At 57.5% G+C, this 22,837-nt stretch overlaps 1 protein-coding gene across 1 annotated transcript; it reads left to right on the top strand.

Moving 5' to 3' along the window:
• Window positions 1–11,393: 11,393 nt before the first annotated feature.
• Window positions 11,394–22,530, top strand: Tulp1 (TUB like protein 1). Its single transcript, XM_021259951.2, has 13 exons — window positions 11,394–12,680; window positions 12,772–12,823; window positions 13,046–13,178; window positions 13,617–13,754; window positions 14,653–14,748; window positions 14,837–14,929; window positions 15,347–15,465; window positions 17,778–17,945; window positions 18,025–18,137; window positions 18,736–18,847; window positions 18,928–19,026; window positions 20,654–20,825; window positions 22,081–22,530. Exons 1-13 carry the CDS (start codon window positions 12,634–12,636, stop codon window positions 22,212–22,214), a joined length of 1,476 nt encoding a protein of 491 aa, XP_021115610.2. The 5' UTR covers window positions 11,394–12,633; the 3' UTR covers window positions 22,215–22,530.
• Window positions 22,531–22,837: the final 307 nt, after the last annotated feature.

Here is a 22,837-nt window from a genome sequence, read left to right as displayed (position 1 = left end):
CCTCACACCATATACAAAAATCAACTCAAAGCTGGACATGGGGGGGCCTGGGATTTAGCTCAGTGGTGCCGCCGCCTGCCTCGAAAGTGCAAGGTCCATAGTTAGTTTGATCCCCAATACCAAAAAAAAAAGCTGGACATGGTGGTAGAGGACTGTAATCCCAGTACTCAGTAGGCTGAGGAAGGAGAATCGCTGTGAGTTCAAAGCCAGCCTGGACCAACATAGTGAATTCAAGGCCAGCCTGAATTACATAGCAAGACCCTGTCTAAAAACAAAAACAACTCAAAATGAATCAAAGACCTACATGTGACTAAATGTGAGAACTAACACTATAAAACTACTAGAAGAAAATCACAGGGGTACATCTGCATGAGCTTGGGTTAGGCAAGAACACACATGGATAGTCTCAGCATCTGGGTAGGAAGCAAGTCTGTAAGAGTGGATGCATTGGAGGAGGGAGCCTGGATAACTGGAGGTTGTGAAGTGGGAGAGCTACTTTCTTTTTGTTGGTTTGTTTTGTTTTTTTGAGAGTCTCATAGTGTAGCCCAGACTGTCCTTGAACATGCAGCGATCCTTCTGCCTCAGCTTCCCAAGGACTAGGATCATAGGCGTGCACCACCATGATCAGTCTAGTGCTACTTCTGATTGTATATTCATTTTTACCTTTTTTTTTTCCGTGTGTGTGTGTGTGGTACTGGGGATCAAACTTGGGTCCTTGTGCTTGAGAGGCAGACGGCAGAACCTCTGAACTAAATCCTCAGCCCTCATTTTTACCTTTTTAAAAAACTTTCAATAAATAAAATGTAATTTAAAAGAATGAAAAAATAGATGGAGGGCCAGATTTGGCCCACGGGCAATGTAGTTAGGCCAGCCCTGGGCAAAGCCAAAATGGCCCCTTTGGCCACCACTGAAACCAGCTGAACATGCCACCCGGCAGCGAGGAACCCATTACTCTAGAATGCAGTTTCATCAGGGCAGGCCTGCATCTCCTGCCTCTGACTTGCTTGGGCCTCACTGAGGAATCTAAAGCCCTTGCTCCTATCAAATAATCTCTGAAAGATCTGAGAATGTTTCTTTCCTTAACATGCAACCTAGTAAATGGCTGTGGGCTCCTTTGAAGGAGCTTTGGAGATGTGTAGTTAGGAAGTTTTGCAAGATCCTGCCTCAAAGGGACCCTGGCCATGACTCCATCCAAGGGCGCTGACCTGTGAACAGTGACCATTCTTGGGAGAACTAAGTCAGGCTCCTGGCCACCAGACCCAGAATTCTTCTGTTCTGTAGGTCACATGATGTTTCAGTGGGCAGCTTATCTGTTTTACCTGTAGGGATGCCATCAAATATATGCAGATCAGAACATTTCAATTGGGATTCTCCGATGCCTGTTATGTCTCTTGCAGTAAATGTGGACACTTGGTCCTTTCAGCTGCAACATTCCATCTTTCCCAGGAAACATGGGAGCCCATCCCCATGACGAGCCTTCCTGTGATACTGGCCAGCACACAGCTCCATGGTGACACTGGTGGTCCCCTTGCAAATTTCTTGTTGTTGTTTTAATTTTTTATTTTATTTTATTTTAAGACAGAGTCCCGCTATGTAGTTCAGGCTGCCTAGGAGCTGCAGCAATCCTCCTGCCTCAGCCTCCTGAGTACTGGGATTACAGATATGCACCACCACACCTGGCTTGTCCCCTTGCGTGCTTCTTAAACTGGAGCGCTGGCTGCCTGCTAGGCCATTCCAGGGCATGGAATGGGGGGTGCGGTGATAAGCCCATCTCACTGTGTCCGTGTGCTCTTGGCTTCTGGCTTCTGCATTATGGCCGGAAGCGCTGCATCTCAGCTTTGCCACACCAGGGCGTGATTAGATCCCGGACACAGCCAGGCAGCCTGAAAACCACACGAGCTTCCACACTGCGGTTGGTTGCCAAGTAACATGGCCACAGTCCCCCTGCGTGCTGCACACGCTGTGCCATGGGACCAACTGACACCCCCGGAGGAGGTGAGGCTGCTCCTCCACCCCGCAGGCACCGGCTGCTGGGACAGGCGAGTCGTGACCTGCAGAGCCTGGCAGTGGTGACCTCAGCATCCTGAGCAGTCTCCACAGCGTGTGGCTTCCTCTTCCTCTCTCTCCACTCCCCTTGACTTTGGGCAAAGCGGGCACGTGGCCATGTCATTCACCCGCTCAAAGGTGACGCCACCACACCAGTGACAGCAGAAAGACCAGCAAAGCATCGCTGGACAGTCCAGCCCCATCACTGACCTGCAGGACAGTGGGCAGAAACAGCCTTGTGCAGGCCACCAAGCTGATAGGTAACTGAGGCACATGCCCACCGGAGCCCTGTTGAGAGACCCTGTGCCCAGCCAGGGTGGCACTCAGGACTCTGGGAGGCTGAGGCAGGAGGATGGCAAGTTCCAGCCCAGCCTGGACAACTTAGCGACTCAGCAAGACCCTGTCTCAAAATCAACAAGCAGGGTGAGGGCTAAAACAGGTGAAGCGGGGTGCAAAGCAGTGACGAGTAGAAATGGTGGGGGACACGCATGCAGCAGGGCAGCTGCACTCGGGGGTCCTTGGGAGGTGTCATCAGGGGGCCTGGGAGAGAGGAGGGAGGGAGGGCGGGCGGATGAGGATTATGTGGGGGGGGGGGCACCGGGAGGGAGATGACGTCAGGAGGTTAGTCCAGGCTAGGGGCTGCGGGATTTACCTCAGTGGCACCGCCCCTGCCTGGCAAGCTCAAGGTCCTGAGTTGGATCGCTGGTTCCCCAAAAACAAAACAAACAAACAAAAAAAGCAACCAATACATAGAATACATAAAGCATATACTTTGAAAGATATTTGTTTTTTTGGCACTGAGGACAAACCCAGGCCCTTGTGCATACCAGGCAAGTGCTCTACCACTGAGCTACACCCCCTTTATTTTTTATTTTGAAGCAAGTTCTCACTACATTGCCATGGCTAGAGGCAAACTTTCGATCCTCCTACCTGAGCCTCCAGAGTAGCTGAGATTACACACATGCACCCACCACGCCTGGCTCTGAAAGACCTTGTAAGCCAAGACCGGAAAACCAGAAGATAGAAGAAAAAGTCAACATACTTAGTTACTTAAGTTACGTACCTACAATCAAAAAGGAACAAATACAATGGGAAAACATCTGAAATCCAGCCCAGATGACAGGTTAATATCTATATTATACAAAGAACTCCTACAAATTGTCAAGAAAAAGGCAGAAGATCCCCTGGAAAAAAGGGCAAGAGATAGAAATAGTTCACAGAAGAGCAAAGGTCAGGGGCCTATGAAAGGGTGTTTAGTCTTATGAGCTGTTGGAAGTGTAAATTAATGGTGTGTGGTTATTAAATACCCATAGTCAACAAAAAATTAAAAGACAAATGATACTTAGAGCTTCCGAGGGTGCAGGAGAAATTTCACCATTCCCATTCACTGCTGTTGGATTGTAGGAAGACCCTTTCGGAAAGTAATCTGGAAATAGCTAGCGAAATTGAAATGTACATGCCTTTTAATCCAACAGCTCACAATTGCAAATCGACCTCTATAAAATAAAAGCAGGAGCACATGAGGATGGATTGCATCTGTCACAGTTGTGAAGACCAACCCAATAGAAAAACCAAGGAGGCCAGGGATCTAGCTCAGTGGTTTCACCACCTGCTGCGAAAACGCAAGGACCCGAGTTCGATCCCTGGTACCAAAAAAAAAAACCAAGGAAACAGGGCAACAGTGAGTAAGGAATGGCATGGTCATGTCATAGAATACTACACAGCCAATAAAAAGGATGGTGTGGAGCAACACTAAATGATGTGAAAGGCTGAGTTAAATAAAAAGAAAAGATGTGTGTATAACACAGTCACATTTTTATAGAAAAACAGAGACAAAAATCTCCTACATACATGCAAGTGTTTTTATGTGCAATTCCATCTATAAGTGAGAAGTGTGAAGGACCCACAGCAGTGTTGTCATTGATTTGCTGAAGAAAGAAAGTCAAAATGAGGCAACTGAGATAAACAGGTATGTCAGAGAAGAAGTAGCAAAAATGGTCAGTAAGTACATGAAAAATTGTCCACCACTGGCCATTATAGAAATGCAAATTTTTTTAAATTAAAAAAAAGAAATGCAAATTAAAATGACACTGAGGGCAGGGATTTAGCTCAGTGGTTTCCCCACCTGCTTTGCAAGTGCAAGGTCCTGAGTTCGATCCCCAGTACCATAAAAAAAACAAAAAACATGACAGTGAGATTCCATCTTATCCAGAAAAAATGGCCATCATCAAGAAATCAATAATAAATTCTGGTGAGGCTTCAGGGGAAAAGGAACCCTTCTACATTGCTGGTGGGAATGTAAACTAGTACAACCACTATGGAAGTCAGCATGGAGATTCCTCAAAAAACTTAAGCTAGAAATTCCATTCATCCCAGCTATTCCCCTTCTAGGTATCTTCCTGAAAGAGTCAAAGACATCATATTACAGGGATATGTGCACACCCGTGCCTACAGCAGCACAGCTCATAATAGCCAAATCTTGCAAGGGGCCGATATGACCATCCAGAGGAACGCATAAAGAAAATGTGGCATTTACACACAACAGAGTACTACTCTGCCAGAAAGAAGAGTGGGCGAGGGCCGGGGATTTAGCTCAGTGGTTTCGTCGCCTGCTGCGGAAGCGCAAGGACCTGAGCTCGATCCCCGGTACCAAAAAAAAGAAGGGTACGAGAGTCATTTGTAGGAAAATAGATGCACCTTGCGACCATAATGTTAAGTGAAATAAATCAGACACACAAGCTTAATATAAATAAATTAAAGAGCAAAATAGACGATAATAGGAAACAGGGAGATGGACTTTTTCAGAAGGGAAGGAGGGGGGAGGGGGAGGGGGAGGGGGAGGGGGAGGGGGAGGGGGAGGGGGAGGGGGAGGGGGAGGGGAGGGGGAGGGGGAGGGGGGAGGGGGGGGGGGAGGGGGAGGGGACAACAAGAATGAAGGCGTTTGCGACAGGGAAATCACCCCTGAGGAATGAGATCGCTACGGACGGCGAACGTGGACTGATAAAAATAAACTTTTAAAAATAAAAAGTTACTTTGTGTACAAAAAAGAAAGTCAAAATGAGTAAAGAAAGTAAATTTTTCTAAACGAAGAAGGGCGCCAGCTACAGTGAGCGCGCGGCTGTGACCCGTAAGGCAGCTTCTCCTTCCTGGCCTTTCCTTCCCAGCGCGGAGCTCAGTGACCACTCTCCGCCGCGAGGCTCTGCGCGGAGAGGAAGTGGCGCTGCCCCACGCACCAGCGACGCTGAGACCGGCGGGCCCAGGCCGGCGCCACCCAGCCCGGGGAGGGCGTGCGAACCTCAGCGCCAAACGCAGGCGCCAACGAGCCTGCAGCTTTACCCTGACCACTGGCGTGGCCAGCAGGGGGCTCCGGGAGGCCGGGGTGCGCGGGCCTGGCGGATAGGCCGCGGGCGCAGGAACAGCTACCCGGCTGCACACACCAGGGTTGTGATTGATCCCGCACTAAGGGCCCCAGGGAGAGCCGGGCGCCGTGCCACAAGCCTGTGAGGCCAGCACTAGGGAGGCTGAGGCAGGAGGATTGCTGTAGGTGCAAGGCCAGCCTGAACTATGCAGCGAGACCCTGTCTCCAAAAACAAGCAAGCAAAAAAAGCACAGGGAAAGCGTGGCCTTTTCCATGAACAGATTGAGTGTTCGGATGAGGGAAATGAAACCTGACCCTTGCACCATCAACAGGCTCAAAAACGGCTGCGGTCCTAAATATGAAAAGCGTGGGCCGGGGATTTAGCTCAGTGGTTTCGCCGCCTGCTGCGCAAGCGCAAGGACCCAAATTCGATCCCTGGTACCAAAAAAAACCCCACCAAAAACAAAACAAAACAAAAAATAAATATGAAGAGCTGAACAATAAAGCGTATTTTAAAATATATATGTATATATATCAAATGAAAGACAAAATTTAGAAGGACACCCTGGGGTGGTGGGAGGCTTTTTGCTACCCAAAAGCCTTAAATGAAAACTTGTCCAAGTTTGTCTCCGTGAAGATGAAGACGATTCTACTTCTGTCCCCTCCAACCAGAGGAAACCGAGAGAGGCACAGTGAGGCTGTCAGCGGGAAAGCCAGGACAGTGCCGGGTCCCTGTGAAGGGAGGGGCCACGTCACAAGGTGACAGTGTTCCCGGCGGTTAGGTGTGAGCTGGCTTTGTCACAGTGACTTAGGTTTGGTGTGCTTTTCTGTATCCGTGTTAAACTTCACAGTCTCACTATGTAGCCCAGGCTGGCCTCGAACTCACAGGGATCCTCCTGCCTCAGCCTCCTGAGTGCGGGGCTCACAGGACTGCACCACCATGCCCGGCCCATGTAAAGGCTGTGGGGGGCTGCCCACCCGATTCTGGTAAGCACTCACACTGAGGAGAGGAAGGCTGGTGAGAGCCAGGCCTGGTTCAAGGGGCAGAAGTCAACTCTGACTCAAGAACCTTGACATGTGAAAATTCCAGGGTGGCTTCCGGAATGGCTGCGTCTTCACTACTATAACAAATGGTTGGAAACTGGATAACCTTGTGGAGAAAGGAGGTCGGCCGAGCTGAGTTTTGGAGGCTCAAAGCCCAACATCAGGCAGTTGAATGGTTCAGCCTATGGGGAAGAACTAGTCGTGGTGGTTGTCTCGGAACGGAGAGCCCACGGCCCCACCTGTCCCCACCCGGGAAGCGGTGGAATCGTGTCCCACCGGAAGACCTCCCAGGCCCCGCCTCTTAAAGGCAGGAAGTCGCGGTGGCTCCCCGGGAGGGGCGGGGCGGGGTGGGCAGGTAGGGGGGAGGCCGCCATTTGTCATTTCGAAGGCGGGGCAGTTTCAGTGACCAGGGCCAGGGCGTGGCTGTGGCAGTGGGTGGCCGAACTGTCCTGGAGCCGGGACACCACGGTGCTGGAGGGCTGGTAGCCACGTGCCCGAGTCCTCATTATAAGGACGCGGGGGCACACACGGAACCCCGGCACTCTGGAAGGCTGAGGCGGGAGGATCACACGTTTGAGCCCAGCAGGGCAACTTGGTGACTTAGTGAGGCCCTCCCTTAAAATTAAAAATAAGAAGGGCCAATCCCCAGTACCACAAAAGAAATAAATATAAAAATTAAAAACGAAAGTGTAGCCCTTATGAGTCCAGTCCCCATGATTCAGATAGCATTTAATTCAAGAAACACAAATCAGGGGCCAGGGATTTAGCTCAGCGGTTCCACCACCTGCCTAGCTAAAGCAACAAAGGCCACTTTGCTTTTTAACCACATCTCTCAGAGGATTTTGAAGGAGTGGCACTCGGGTGGTCCCAGGTAAAAATGGGTCTCTGGGCTTTGATCTCTCCCGGAGAGGGACCCACGCCGCGGCTCCCAGTCCGCCCCGAGACGTGGGGTGATCGGCCGGCACGCGGCAGGGAGCTGGGTCGCTGAGCTGTGATGTCCGGTAGGTTCCTGCACTGACTGAATGCACTTTGGACTTACAACGATTTGTTTTGTTTTGTTTTGTTTTGTTTTGTTTTGTTTTGTTTTGCTTGAGACAAGGCCTCACTATGGAGGCCGGGCTTGTCTTGACTTTATGGTGATCCTCCTGCCTCAGCCTCCCGAGTGCTGGATTAGCGTTAGGTCGGACCCTCGCGCAGCATCACCACCCACCTGCTAAATTGGCCCTGGGAAGCTGGAAGCCGCGCCCGCGCGCGCCCCCTCTGCCTCTCCCACCGTCTTCCGAGCGCACTCTGGGGCTGGCGGGGGGGGGGGGGGGTCGCCCGTGCGCCCGAGTCGAATGCGCTGCGGACCGGGCGGCTCCAGTGCAGGCACCGAGTGCATCCGAGCTCCTCCTGCTCACCGAGACTAAGCCGCTAAGGACGCGGGAGGGGAGCTGCCCTTCGCATCCGCCTCAGTCCTGGGGCGGACGGAGGGCACTGGCCCCGGAGTCAACTGTGTGACCTCGGGCGGGCCACAACCCCTCTCTGGGAACGGACCCGCCTTCTAAGGCTCCGACTCCCCCCCCCCCCGCCCCTTTTGCAGTACTGGAGATTGAACCCAGCGACTTCCCCCTGTGATACAACTCCAGCCCTTTTTATTTTTAGTTTTGAGACAGGGTCTTGCTAAGTGTCCATTTTTCGCAGGCTGGGCTCCAACTCAGAACCCTCCTGCCTCAGCCTCCCAGGATGCTGGGATTACAGGTGTGCACACCACGCGCAGCTTCAGTATTACGAAGATGAGGTTGCCTTTGGGCCTTGTCCCCACCGCACGGGACGCCCACCCTCCCTCCCCTCGCGAGTCCCAGCGGGACCTGTACCCGCACTGCTCCCGGCCCCATTTTCCGGGGGCCCCTTCGGCGCCTGCCACAGCACCCAGAGGTTTGGATTTTTTTAGAAAGTCCCGATAGTGTCTCTCACCTGCCGGCTCCGGACCCTGAGGCCCTGACCCCCGTGACCTCCGTGGTGCCCCGAAGCCACCTCGGGGTCTCACCCCGCAGGCGGGGAAGGCGCCCACCCCGCCCGAGGCCCGGACGCCAGGGGCCGCGGACCCGCGTGGGCTCAGCCGCCACCTGGTGGGCAGGCTGGGTACTGCAGCGCGCCCGGGGGTCCCAGCAGCCCAGATGGTGTCGCTGGTGTCGCTGTGCCAGGCCGGTGCCAGGGGCCCCAGACACTGTCCCTGCGTAGGTTTCCGTGTACATCCCCGGCTCTGGTCAGAACCCTGCGGCGTCCCTCGTCTGAACCCCGTGCTCCCCTGCTCCCCTCACCCCCCTGTGCCTCTGTGGTCTGCTTCTGTCCCCTCGCGCTCACTCGCTCACTCATCCTCAGTTATGGCCTCGCCCCCTCCTGCCCCAGGGCCTTTTTGCTCACTGGTCCAGTGCCCGGCGTGTTCTTCCCCCAGAAACCGGCGCAGGTCACCCCGCCTCCCCAGATCAGCACCTGAAGGCCTCCCTTCTGCAAGCCCTGGCCCACTGCCCTGTTGTTACTCGAACCCTCCCCCTTCCGCACTTGACCCTGTTTCCTTCCCTGCTTTTCTTTCCTGTACAGATGTCCCCCCATCAATAAGCCCCGCGGTCGTTTAGAACAGCACTGGGGATGTAGCTCAGTGCCTAGCATGTGCCAGAACCAAGCGCGCCCGCGCACACACACGCATGCAAAGAAAAGTTCTAAGGTCCAGGCCTGCAGTCGCTCTGACCTTCGGTGTGCGCTGAGCGCCTACCCACAGCTGGCCCGGGGCTGGGTAAGTTCACCAGAGGAGTCTGGCCCTGGCTGTGGGTCCCTGTGCCCCCTGGCAGAAAGAATCTGGGCCCCACTCACCCCTCCCTGCCCCTGGGGCTGAGAGCCCAGACCGGAAGCTCTGCTGTTTGTAGCCCTGGATCCTTGGAACTGGGAGGCCTGAGACTGATTCTGTCCCGTCATGAAGTGGCCTCCTGTGCAGACTCCTGCCCAGGCAGCTACTCAGGAGGTTGAGGCAGGAGGACCTGCAGCCATCTGTGCAGCAAGGTGGTAAGCCGCCCATCCCCGGGGGTGTGTAAGCGGAGGGAAAGGGAGATTCCTGACTGCTGGAGGCCACCTCCTATCCACACAGATTCTGTGACAAGCTGCAGAGTCATCTAGAGGAACACAAGCGTCCGGTTTCCTTTTCTGTTGCCCACAACCAGCCTGACTGCTAGGGCTGTGAGCTCCGTGGGCCCGGGTCACGTTCTCAGCTCCCTGCAGCCACCCAGGGTTCTCAACAACAAGAGCTCTGGCCTGTGATCCCAGGACTTGGGAGGCTGAGGCAAGAGAATCACTGCAAACTTGAGGCCACCCTGGGCTACATAGTGAGTTCAAGGCCAGCCTGAACTATATAGCAAGACCCTGTCTCTAAATAAATAAATCCACCAACAATGAGAAGCCCTGTGGGCCACACTGCAGTCACACCCGGGTGTGGACACAGAGCCCCTGGCTCAGACCCTGTGCAGCCTGGCTCCGGACCCATGACTGGCTGCCTGGGAGGACAGTGGCCAGGCCGTGTGGGGCATCGACTGGAAGCCAGCAGAGACTAGGGACCTTGAGGCTTGCTCAGACATCCCGGCTGCCAGGGCCTGGCCACACCATGGGGCCGGGCCGGGTCGACCAGGGAGAGCTGAGCTGTAGCCTCCTGGCTGCAACAAACCTGCTCTCTGTTGCCTCTGCACCATGGAGGCTGAGTCGGCAGGGCCCAAGGTGAAGCCCTTCAAGGGAGTGGCCTCTGCATGCCCTGTCTGTGGGACGCAGGTTAGCATCGATTGCTATGTGGCAGGCACCAGGTGAAGGACTGTATGTGTGTCCGACTCAAAAAAATAGGTTGGCTGCATTGCACACCTGCTGTGGTACCCTGGGCAAGTTATTAACTGCTCTGAGCGTCAGGCACAGGCATTCTGCAAGGTCCCAGGAGAACACCTGCCTGGCCCATGATAGGGGCTGGTATTTATCAGCATCATCTTTGTTGACAGCAGCAGATCTTCTGCTCCTGAAAGTGAATTTATTTATTTTTTTTCCGAGACAGGGTCTCAGTATGTAGCCCAGGCTGGCTTCAGAGTTGTGCCAATCCTCCTGCCTCAGCCTCCTGAGTTCTGGGACCACAGGAGTGCACCACAATGCCCGACAGGAATTTAATTTTAGAAAGCAACAAAAATTCTGCATGGAGCTGATCCTGATGAGTAATGCTGGTGACATGGTTGAGAAATATCGTTTTGGGTCCAAAACAAGGTGTAATTACAGAGCCTGGAGCCTGTTTTTCTTGCATCGTGGATACCTCCAGAGTAGAAAGCAAGGGACCAGAGATTATCTGAGCTCCTGATGCGAAGCTGATCCCCAGTCAGACCTCTCCGCCCCTGCTCCATTCCTCACCCCCAGTCCCTGACCCCAGCCTGAACCTGTGCACAGCCACAGCCACCGCCTCTGCCCCTTGTCCCAGGCCCCCCTCCAATCCCTCTGTTCCTACCCTGAGCCAGGCTGCACTAATTCCCAGAGGATTAAAGCAAACAGTCGCCTTCCAACAAATCCAAGACGCAACTGTGCTGTCCTCAAGGTCACTAGTGGAGATCCTTAATGTCCCAAAACAAAATGGTTTTTCGTGTATTTTCAGAAGTGACATACTCAAAATTATGGGTTAAAATTAAAAGGTAAAATACTCAGACTGAATAAATGCCCAAAATTCAATCAAATGTAGGCTGAAGATGTAGCACTTGCTTAACATCTCAACATGGCAAAAAAAAAAAAATCTAATGTAAGTGCTTTTCTGAAATTCTAATTCTTGTTGTGAAGGGATTATGGACGTGCACCACCATGCCTGGCCCTGATTAAGATTTTTGGAAAAAACAGAAATGTTTGCAAAATAGCATTCAATGCCCTACTAGTTGCCAATATAAAGGATCATAAACTAGGCACCTATAGTCCCTTCCCATCTACTCAGGAGGCTGAGACAGGAGGATCTCTTGAGCCCAAGACCATTCTGGGCAATTTAGTGAGACCCTGTCTTAAAAATAATAACCAAAAAATTGCTACCTGGCTACCCATGTCCTGGGAGGACCTACATACTCGGAAATGTAATAGTCGCATGAGGTGTTTATACTGCCAAGAGCCGCTGGGCTGCTGTGTGAGCTGTTGAATGCCATGCCGTGTGAGAGCCGTCAGACAGCCGCCCCTCACCGAAGGCTGTGTGAGCCAGGACTCCCAACCCGCACCGCACCGCAGGTGTGAGTGCTACCCTGCTGGCCCGGGGAGTTCCCTACACACACCTGCGATCGCGCTCCATTTATACACTAGGCACAGGACGACATGAGCAGAAACTACAAATGAAACAATGGCCACAATACACTGGAGTAAGAGTTGTCTGAAGCCAGGCACCATGGCGCATGCCTGTAATCTCTGCATTCTAGGAGGCTGAGGCAGGAGGATCACCACTCACAGCCCAGCCTGGGCAACTTAATGACATAGCAGACCCTGTCTCAAAATGAAAAATAAAAAGGGCTGGGATGTAGCCCAGTGTGAAGGCCCTGGGTTCCATCCCAGTACCAAAATTCTTGTCTTGTTCTCAGAGAGGACACGGTGGGCATGAGAGGAGAGGAGACAGAAGCCGGGTGAGGGCATGGGCACTGACTCTGTGAGGTCCCCAGGCAGGGTCAGCTGTGTGCTCTCTCTCTCTGGCACCGGGGTTCAGCTCAGGGCCTTCACACTGAGCTACATCCCCAGCTTTTTTATACTTAGCCTCCTGCTAAGTTGCTAAATTGTCCAGATTGGGCTCAAACTTGCTACCCTCCTGCCTCAGCCTCCTGGAGTGCTGGGCTCACAGGCCTTCGTGCCACAACACCTGGCTCCAGTTATTTTTTTAATGAGAAATTAAGACAAACAGGACCCAGGCTGGTGTTTCCTCCACTGACCACAGCCAGGTTCCCAGGGGCCCCCAGACCCAAAGCTCCTCGGGCGGGGAGCCCTGGCACACCGCCCTGGGGCTGCTGGCGTCCTGACTCGGCCTCCCGTCCCCTGGGGAGGGGGGTCGCGGCGGGAGCCCCGCCCCCAGGGCCGCCACCCAGCCGTGCTGAGCTGAGCTGGGCGAGGCTGAGCCCCGATTAGCGGGTGGGGAGTGAGGCTCGGGTACTGCGGGGCAGGTCGGGCACTGCGCCATGCCGCTGCAGGACGAGACGCTTCGGGAGGTGTGGGCCTCGGACAGGTCGGGGGGCGCTCGGGCCGGTGGCGCGGGGTCGGGCCAGGGTTGGGGCGGGGCGGGCGGGGAGACAGCCTGATCCCCCTGCTCCCCGCAGCGGGCACGAGGACGGCGGCCCGAGCCCCGCGGCCCCGCGCCGCCCCAAGCAGGTAGGGCCCCGCCCAGGGGCGCGGAGAGGTCCCGGCTGGGTGGGAGGCTGAGGCGGGCAGGCCTCCGTCCGCGCCCCCGAGGAACCCAGTTCTTGCCTGGAGGTGTTTTGGGGGTGCGGGAGGGGCCTCGGCCCTCGGGATAATCCGAGGCTATTTCTGGCGGCTCGGGATTAGAGGGCCCCACGGCCCCGGGGCGTCCTCCCTCCCCCCTGTCCCCCACAGAAGCCGAGCAGGAGGAAGACGGAGACGCCCGGCCCCGCCGAGCCCCACGCCGTCTACACCAGGTTCCTCAGGGACCCCGCGGCCAAGAAGCGCGACCCCCGCGACACCTTCCTGGCGGCCCGGGCCGCGCACGGTGAGAGCGGGCGGGGACCCGAGAAGGAGCGCAGACGGCCCTGTGCTCCCGCAGTCCAGATGGGGGAGCTGAGGCCGGGGCTTCTGCCCTAAGCTACAGCTAGGAGTCCGAGGCAGCCCACGCGGTCCGCTCTGGCCGGGGACGGAGAGGGGGACGAGGACGGGGAGCAGAGGGGCGGGAAGGGGGGAAGGGGCCCGGGAGACTGCACCGGAGGGGCGGGGGCGGGGTCTGAAGATGGGCGGGGCCTGCAGGTGGGCGGGGCCTGCAGGCAGGTTGGTCTCCGGGACTGGATGCTGCCGGCCCCGCCCGCCTCCTGGCCTGCAGACCCCGAGGACTTTGAGGTCACCCACCTACCTTCCTGCCTTTTTCCCAGAGGGCGGGCTTCTGCCTCTGGTGCCTCTGGGTCGACCCCCCACTGAGAGGAGGTTCTATTTGCAGAGGAGGAGGAGGAGGAGGAAGACGAGGAAGCGGACGAGGAAAAGAAAGAGGAAAGCCCCGTGCCCGCCAGGAAGCCCCCGAAGGACAAGGCTTCCGGGGACAAGAGGGGCAGGAGGGCCAAGGCCCAGGCCCCCAGGGGTGGGTGCTGGGGCCGGAGGAGCTCAGCCCGCGGTGGGGTGCCCCAGGCCTGGGGTCTCAGCACCGGCCCTAGCACCTGGCCCCGACCGGACCCAGGCCTCTCCCTCCGGGCCCCCACCCCGTGGTCCGCCCTGCCCAGGGTGCTCTTGGAGCCAGGGAAGGCGGAGGACTTTTGTGATTTTTGGTTTCTTACCTCAATGTGAATTCGCGTTACAATTTTTATAAGATGTCAAAGTGATTCCGTGATTAACAGCTGTACTGGCTGCCAGCCAGTGTGGGGGTCTGTGTCCCCACACCTAGAACCTGGGGTCTCTGGGAAGGAGAGAGCAGGGGTGGTCAGGGGGGCTTGCAGGAGGAGAGGGTGGGCCGGCAAGATTCCTGGGCTCAGGCAGAAGCCCTGGTCATTCATTCATTCACTAGTTGCTTGGGCCGGGGATTTAGCTCAGTGGTTCCGCCGCCTGCCTCGCAAGGGGAAGGACCCGAGTTCAATCCCCGGTACCAAAATAAATAAATAAAAATAACTAGTTGCTTGTTAAGCTCCTAGCTTTTGTCTGGCACTTTTGGGGGGAGGGTACTGAGGATTGAGCCCAAGTCCTTTACACTGAGCTACATCGTCAGCCCTTTTTTTGTTTTTATTTTTTGAGGTAGAGTCTTGCTAAACTGCTAAATTGACCAGGCTGGGCTTGCAATCCTCCTGCCTCGGCCTCCTGGAGTGCTGGGATTATAGACATGTGCCAGGCTTGCCCAGCACTTTGGGGTTCACAGGGAAGAAACACAGACAAGCAGGAAGCAGGCTGGGGGCCCCAAAGGCCTCCCTGGGGACCGGAGGAAGGACAAGGGTTATAAAGTCCCATGCAGACCCAGGCAGCCCCTTCTTGTGCCCAACTCCCATTTCCAGGGAACCTGGGGAGCCCCAAGCCTCCTCAGAGGCCTCTTCGCATTAAGAAGAAGGAAGCTGGGGATGGGACTAAGATGAAAAAGACCGAGAAGAAAGGTAAGCCCACCCCAGGAGGAGGGGCACTCAGCTGTGCTGGGGGTCGTGACCCTTTTGTATCTGATCACTCGCTCGCTCGCTCCTGCAGGGGCTTCAGAGGCCGACAGGGAGCCCGCAGGGAGCCCGGCTGCCATGTTCCTGGTCAGGGAAGGGAGCCCTGCTCAGAAGGCTGCGAAGAAAGGTGGGCAATGGGGCCTTGGGCGTTGGGGTCTTTCGAGAGCCCAGGGGTGGGAGTTGGGAACCTTTGTAACAGGTGGCTCAGTGCAAGGTGAGAAGCAGGTTCAAGAGTCCGGAAATGTGGAGGGTGGGTCAGCCAGGCATGGCGGCACACGCCTGCAGTCCCAGCATTGGCAAGGCTGAGGCAGGAGGATCCCCATGAGTTGGAGGCCAGCCTGGGCTACATTGGTGAGACCCTGTCTTTAAAAAAGAAAGAAAATGTGGGGTCATCCTGACTCCTGTGTGGCCCCAGGCAGATGTCTCAGCCTTTCTGAGGCGGCTCTGAGCACATGGGCGTGCCCTCCTGTATTATGGGGGGTCCAAGTGGGTCTCAGGCAGGCTGCTAAGAAGAAGGAGCTGACAGCCTTTGTCCTCATGCCAGGCCCACCCAAAGCCCCAGAGGAGCAGCCCACGGAGGAGGAGGAGCAGGAGGAGGAGGGGTCAGCTGTGGTGACCAGGAACAGCAATCAGAAGGGTAGAGCGAAAGGAAAAGGCAAAAAGGTCGGCCAGGTCCCAGACTCGGGACTCAAATGTGGGGCCGCAAGGGTTGGGCACTGGGGTCACTTTGCCCAAATCTGTTACACGGGGACAGAGGGCGCCGGGTTTGTGAGAACAGAAGGGACAAGGGGTGACTGGTGAGGAGCGGCCTTTCCCGGTATCAGAGGCCACCATCCTGCGTACTGCCTGTCAGCCCTGCCCCTCCTAAGAGAGACCCATTTACGGGGCAGGGAGGTGGCCACACAGGCAGGGGTGCCTCTGTCCAGGTTTGAGGGGCCCCAAGTCACAGAATCAGGGGGCTGTATTGCCACCCAGCTGCTCTGAGCTCCCCGCCTAGGACCTCCTGGCCTCCCAGCATTAAACAGGGTTAACCTCTGGCTGCCACAGGCCTCCAGGGTCCCCTGCAAGCTGGTCCTTTGTGGGTGACCATTCTCCATGAGCAGAGGAAGTTGCTGAATATTTTGAATATCACCTTTGCCCAAAACAAGACTCAGGCACCAACACACACAAGCTGGTATAAGCAGGACAAGTGTCCACCAGTGGAGATTATCACAAGGGCAGGGCTCTGATCTTAGCTTTGCACGTTCATTAGTTTGTGCAGGAGTGATCAGGTCTTTGGGAACCGACTCCCATTAACCAAGCTCACTGGTTGCTCATGTATAAACTGAAAGGCCAGTTTGTTACTTCCCAGGGGGACTATAATTGCAGGCAAACCTTCATTACAGTGGGTCCTTGAGATTCACCTCTGTGGAAGTGTTTGAATAAGCTGTGGCTTGCTCTACATCACATTCCAAACATAGTCTTGTGTTTCCCAAGTTTCTTCTGGGGCAGGCTGGAGTGGAGGCTGGATGGTCACTTGCCTCTGGCGAAGGGCCTGCGGCCTACCTCACCACCCACGTGGTGCAGTCTGCCCTCAGCAAAGCACTGCACCCCAGGGCTCCTCAGTGCTCCCCAAGAACATTTAACCCTTCAGTGGCCACCCTTCCTTCTGCGAGGGACAGAACTGGAGGACAAAGTCAGGGCCTGTGAGAACAGGGGCATCCCTGTGGGGTCACCAGGCCATCCTAGGGCCTTGGAATTCACATGCATCGCTGCTACCACATCGCCCCAAGAGTCTGCAAAACACACATTTATTGACTCAGTTTCCCAGTCTGAACTGCAAGGTGACTTAGCAGGGTGGGCCAGGTAGAAATGGGAGCCTCTCCACCCCCCACTCCACTGCTGGGGGAGGACCCAGTGGAGAGGCCAGGCCAAGCCGCAGCTGCTTTTATGACCGGCCTGGGAAGCTAGAGACCAGCGCCATGCACTGGGGGGTGGGGGACCCTACGGGGCTAAATGCCTGGAGCCGGGTCCCTGGGGCCACCCAGGAGGCTGCTGTGATGGCCGCCAAGTCCTCCCCACGTGCTGTGCTGCTGTCACAGAGCAGCTGACACTGGGCACATTTACCCCGTGCAAAGAACACGGCAGCCCCTGGTCACCCCAGAACCCTGACCTTCCACGGGAGGGAAGGTTTCCTAAAGGCTCTGAGCAGAGCAGGGGACCGGCAGAACTCAAAGCCCCCCCCCCCCCGCCCCGGCTTTATGAGCCCTGCAAGTCACTGCACTTCTGCTAAGACTTTAATTCGTTATCTGTACAATGGGAACAGCTGTCCCTGCAGATTAATGTGGGAGTTGAAGGAGCTAATATTTAAAAAGCACTTAGAACACATTGGTGGAGTTTATGAGTTTTTTATTTATTTTTTTGAGATAGGGCCTTGTTATGTAGTTCAGGGTGGTCTTGAACTCACTATGGAGCCCAGGCTGACCTCGAACGCATGGGCATCCTCCTGGATCACAGGCATGTGCTACCACAGCCAGCATATGAGGATTTTTAAATGTGTAAATGAAGTCAGGCCTGTCCCGGAGATCCACCCACAAAGACCCACTTCTCATATGAACAGAGTTGGTGGTTAAAACTTCACAAAGACGCTTTTGAGGGCCCTAGGTGTGGTGACTGGGCACTCACGAGCCCCCCTCAACCTTGTCACGAGGCTGGCACGTTGACCTAGCTGGTGTGAGAAAAGAGAGACTAACGCATAGCAGACATGATGGACCAGCTGGGCGGGCACGGGATTTGAACCCAGAGCCTGAGCTCTTGGCCAGAAGGGGAGCAAACTGACAGTGAAACACCACGGGGCGGGCTGCTGGGGTGCGGGCCAAAGGTGTCCCAGCCGCTCCTCTTCCCTGCACAGAAAGTGGTGAGTGTCGGGCCCTCGCGCGACCCGGGGCCCGCCGAGGGGGGCAGCCGGCCTCTGACACCCCCTTGCCTCGCCGAAGGAGGAGAGGCCCGCGTCCCCGCCCGTGGAGGTGGACGATCTCCGCGAGTTCGTGCTGCGCCCCGCGCCCCAGGGCCGCACGGTGCGCTGCCGCCTGACTCGAGACAAGAAGGGCATGGACAGGGGCCTGTACCCCTCCTACTTCCTGCACCTGGACGCAGAGCGGAAGGTGGGCCCGCCCCGCCTCCGGTCACCCCGCCCACCCGAGGCCCCGCCCCGCGCACCCCCTGACGCCCCCTCCCCTCCAGCTCTTCCTCCTGGCGGGCCGGAAGCGCAAGCGCAGCAAGACTGCCAATTACCTGATCTCCAGCGACCCCACCAACCTGTCCCGCGGCGGGGACAACTTCATCGGGAAGCTGAGGTGGGGCGGGGTAGTCCCCCCTGTCCTCTGCGGGGTCAGCGCTTTCCTGATGGGTCCCACGCAAAATGCGGGTCCGGGGCGGGGGGGGGGCTCCTTTTATTTGCGATGCACCAGGCGTTGTTCTAAGCAATTTACAACTGTTAATCCACCCTGTCAATCCTTTTACCAATCAAATTTTGCAAAGGGAAAGTTGAAGTTCAGAGAGTTTAAGTAACTTCCCTAAGGTCACACAGGAAGAGATGGAACTGAGATTTGAATGCTACCCAATGTCCTTGTAGATTGAGCTTTTTTTCTTTTCTTTTTTGGTACCGGGGATCAAACTCGAGACCTTGCGCTTGCCAGGCAGGCGGTAGAACCACTGAGCTAAATCCCCGGCCCTGTAGATTGAGCTTTTAGAAAACACCTCCAAAAAGAAAAAAGAAAACACCTCCAATGCCAGGTGCAGTAGCGCACGCCTGTAATCCCAGCCCTCGGTAGGCTAAGCAGTGAAATAAAATCAAAAAGATCTTTCCGGAGGGGAAGCCAGGGCAGGGACAGGAACCACTTGGAGGCCCCTGCTCCCGCCCCGTGCCCGCGCCAGCCCTGCCCTGCTACCCAGGTCCAACCTCCTGGGGAACCGCTTCACCGTCTTCGACGCCGGGCAGAACCCGCAGCGCGGCTCGGGCGGCGACGTGGGCGACCTGCGGCAGGAGCTGGCGGCTGTGGTCTATGTGAGCCCCCCCCCCCGACCCCCGCCCTGGCCGCTCCCGCCCGGACGGCGGCCCGGCCGGCCTGACCCCATCTCCCGCAGGAAACCAACGTGCTGGGCTTCCGCGGGCCGCGGCGCATGACCGTCCTCATCCCGGGCATGAACTCTGAGCACCAGCGGGTCCCCATCCGGCCGCGGAACGTGAGCCCGCCCCCCCTCGGCTCCCCGTGACGATCCAGGGGCCCAGAGGGCGGGCACTCAGTTTACCCAGCGCCCTCCCTCAGCAGAGCCCGGACGGCGAGAAGGGCAAACTCGGGGAACCCTGTGACCCGCATTGCCCAGCCCCGGCACCAGGGCCCGAGGTCCCGGCTTCCAGTGGCAGGAGGGACGGACAGAAATCGGTGGGGGGCTGCACAGAGAAGGGCCCGGCGCTATGGGCAGGCGTCAGGCAGGAGAGGAGGACAATCGCGTTTGGGCGTTACAGGCCGCAGTGGAGAGGGCCTCGCGGACCAAGGGCTGGATGGAGCGCCCAGGTTCGGGCAGGCGCCTGCGGGGAGAGGGGGCCGTGCAAAGGCCCTGGGGCCCCCGAGCGCCTGCTGGGTGCAGAGCGGCAGGAAGAGGCAGCCTGCACCCTCCAGGGCCATGAGGTCAGAGGTGAAGGCGAGGGGCACCAGAAGCCGGTGGGACTGGTTTTTGCGGCAAAGAAATGGAAAGGCAAAGCAGGGTTCTGAGCCAGGAGACTTCTTTTTTAAAGCAAAGGTTGTTTTGCGGGTGTGTCGCAGAATCGTACCGGGCTCTGCTCCTCAGCCCAGCAGGCCACATGTGCTCAGGATGGTGACGGGCACATCCCGTTCACACAGGAGGCTGATGTCACCCGACTCATTTACCATGAAAAGTAACACTGCCGGCAGCTGACGCCACTGCGTCCCTGCTGGACAGTCACGTCCGCCACGCCGGCCTCGGGAGGCTCCGGAGGCACGCTCTGGGGTTTGCTCCACCTGCGGGTCCCACAGCTCCCCTCTCCCTGCCTGGAGGAAACACCATCCTCGTCTGTCTGGCCACAGCTCCACCACTGTGCGAGGCCCCACCCCTTTTTTTCTGCTTTGGAGACAGGGTCTTGCTACATAGCTGAGGCTGGCCTTGAACTTGCAATGATCCTCCTGCCTCAGCCTCCCAGGTGCTGGGATCACAGGCATGCGCCACCATGCCTGGCCTGGCGTGTACCATTACTTCCTAAACGTGCTCTGGGCCAGGTCCTGAGATCCAAACTCCACACAGCAGCTGTCATTTATTTACCCAGCACCTAGTCCAGACCAGGAATCACTCTCAGTACCATCCCCAGTGCTAGTAACCAAGTCCTCTCAATAGCTCCATAGCAGGGAAACTGAGACACTGTCTGCACACGGTGGGTGGCTGGGGGAACAGGCACCAGGCGAGTTTGGAGATGGGCTGTCTGCTTCAGATTCGGGGCTGGAAAGGCTTCCTGGAGGAAGAGGCCTTGAGTGACAGACTCCAAGCCATGGACACAAACACGAGACAAGGGAAAAGAAACACCTCTTAGCACTGTCTTGTCCTCACGGCACCCCCTCCGAGGGCACCCCAGCCTCGGTCACCTGTCTGTCCCCTGAGCTCAACTCTGGGCTCTGCTGGCTCCCGGACTGTGCTTAGTCCCTGCATTGGGGGTGGCAGGTGGCACAATGGCCTGAGGACCTACTGTGTGCCTGGGGCCCCCTCCCATTTCTGGTCGCCCTCTCACCTTGGGCGCTGCTGTCGGGGCTGCACAGGGCTCCTGTCCTGGCCACCCCAACCGCCCTCTCCCCCGGCCCAGGCCAGCGATGGGCTGCTGGTGCGGTGGCAGAACAAGACGCTGGAGAGCCTCATTGAGCTGCACAACAAGCCGCCTGTGTGGAACGAGGGCAGCGGCTCCTACACCCTCAACTTCCAGGGCCGCGTCACCCAGGCCTCGGTCAAGAACTTCCAGATCGTGCACGCTGATGACCGTGAGTCTGAGGACCTGGCACGGGACACACCACACGGGCGGGCGTCTCAGGCTCCTGGGGCCGCATCTGCCCGAGCCCAGGAGTACAGGGGGCATTCGGGGTGAAAGTGTGTCGGAGGGAGGGCTCTGCTGCCAGCAGCCCCCACTAAGCCCCTGCGTGGTCAGAGGGTGCTGAGCCCCAGAGAGGACGCCCTTTGTACGGCCCCCTGCTCCTCCAGGAAGTGACACTTCTCAAAACTTATTCCACAGGGCCGGGGATTTAGCTCAGTGGTTCCGCCACCTGCCTTGCAAGCGCAAGGACCCGAGTTCGATCCCTGGTACCAAAAAAAACCTTATTCCACAAAATGGACCCAGTGCTTTCTATGTGGCAGGCACCATTTGGGGGTTTTACAGATGACTCAGAAACCCTATGACCAAGGTACTGTCGTTATTTGGCAGATGAGGAAACAGGTGGCACAGGGAGGTTAAGTAACATGCCCAAGGTCACTCAGCTGCTAAGAGGTAGCTCCTGGATCAGACCCCCACCATCTGGCTCCACATTTCTAACCTCTTCAGAGCAGGGAATATTAACCAAGCATTTCTGAGTGCTTACCCTGGAACCTGGACCGCAATTAAGTGAAAACATCCCTGTTCCAAGCCCTGGGGACAGGCTCCTAGTAGGCTGAGGAAGTTTGGGGTAGAAAGGTATCTCCCAGAGGACTATGGCTCTGCGAGCAACCCCCCCCCCCCCGTGTTCCGGGGATGTTCCCCCATCACCTGTCCCCTGGCCTTGGGACTGCTCTTCGGATCACATTTCTGATGGAGCCGCCAGGCCGACTTGGGGAGTATTTTTAGCAACTTCCTGTCCCTATGGATGCTGGGGGAGGTGTTGGGATTGGGGCTGGGGATTGGGATCAGAATGGGAGAGGGCTCGGGGGCCACCAACTAAGGAAGGGGCTGCGTCTGGGGTCCGCCGTGGGTCCCGTCACTGGGGGAGGGCGAAGGAAGGGGCCAGAGGAGCCCCGAGCCGCTGGGCAGGAAGGGTTCGGCCTGGGGACGCTGACAGCGTCCTGCAGGAGAGAGTGAGTGCCTGCGGGAGCAGCTCCTGGCGGGGCCGATAAGACGGGCCCCTGCCCCGGGGGCTCACAGCGACAGGCCGGGAAGTGCGGGTGGGCCGGCCTGGCCGGTAGGAAGAGGGGCTTCCCCGGGGTGAGGGCAAGGCTGCCTGGACGGTGGTCGAAGGAGGTGGGGGGCCCCCGCTCCTCTTGTGTCCGCAGCCGACTACATCGTGCTGCAGTTCGGCCGCGTGGCGGAGGACGCCTTCACCCTCGACTACCGGTACCCGCTGTGCGCCCTGCAGGCCTTCGCCATCGCCCTCTCCAGTTTCGACGGGAAGCTGGCCTGCGAGTGACCCGCAGCGCCCGGCGGCCCGGGGTCGGCAGGAGGAGGCGGGGCCTCATAGCCGAGCGCCGGCAGCCTGGCACTGCCGAGGCGGGAGGAGCTCGCCGGGCGCGATGGAGACGGACAGCTTCTGGGGCTGGAGCCGCACATCTGGCCGCGGAGCCCGCGTGCCCGCCCCCTCCCCCGCGCGCCCCGGCCACTTCCTGTCCTCAGCGGAGTCAGGGTCGCTCCTACCCGCGTGGGGCCGCGCGGGGGCTCGCGGCAGGAGGGGTAGGTGGCGGGGACGCGCAGGTACCCATGGCCTCAATAAAGCCGCGTCCCAGGCAGCGCAGCGGTGGTTCCTCAGCGGGCGCGGAGCCGGGACCGCAGGGTCCCCCGAGATGGGGGTCCCCGGAGCGTGCTGCGCCGGCCGCGTCCCCTCACCCCCGTCGCGGGTGGGTCCTACCGAAACGGCGGCGCGGCGGCGCCACGCCCCCCGCTGGGCCCCGGGGAGCCAGCCGAGAGGGCGGGCCCGGAGTCCAGGAAGAGGGAGAAACCCGAGAAACAGCGCTCAGGAGAACCAGACTAACCGGGTTCGGGCAGGGCGCGCGCGCGGGCAGCCACCAGGGCGGGGCGGGCGCGGGGCGGGCGCGG

Source organism: Heterocephalus glaber, unplaced genomic scaffold, assembly GCF_053883595.1.
Source record: "Heterocephalus glaber isolate CG9 unplaced genomic scaffold, H.glaber_assembly_v1.0 deba00001497, whole genome shotgun sequence".
In the NCBI taxonomy this organism is placed as follows: domain Eukaryota; kingdom Metazoa; phylum Chordata; class Mammalia; order Rodentia; family Bathyergidae; genus Heterocephalus; species Heterocephalus glaber.
Note: the sequence above shows the minus strand (reverse complement) of the source record. Positions and strands in the feature narration are given on the sequence as shown.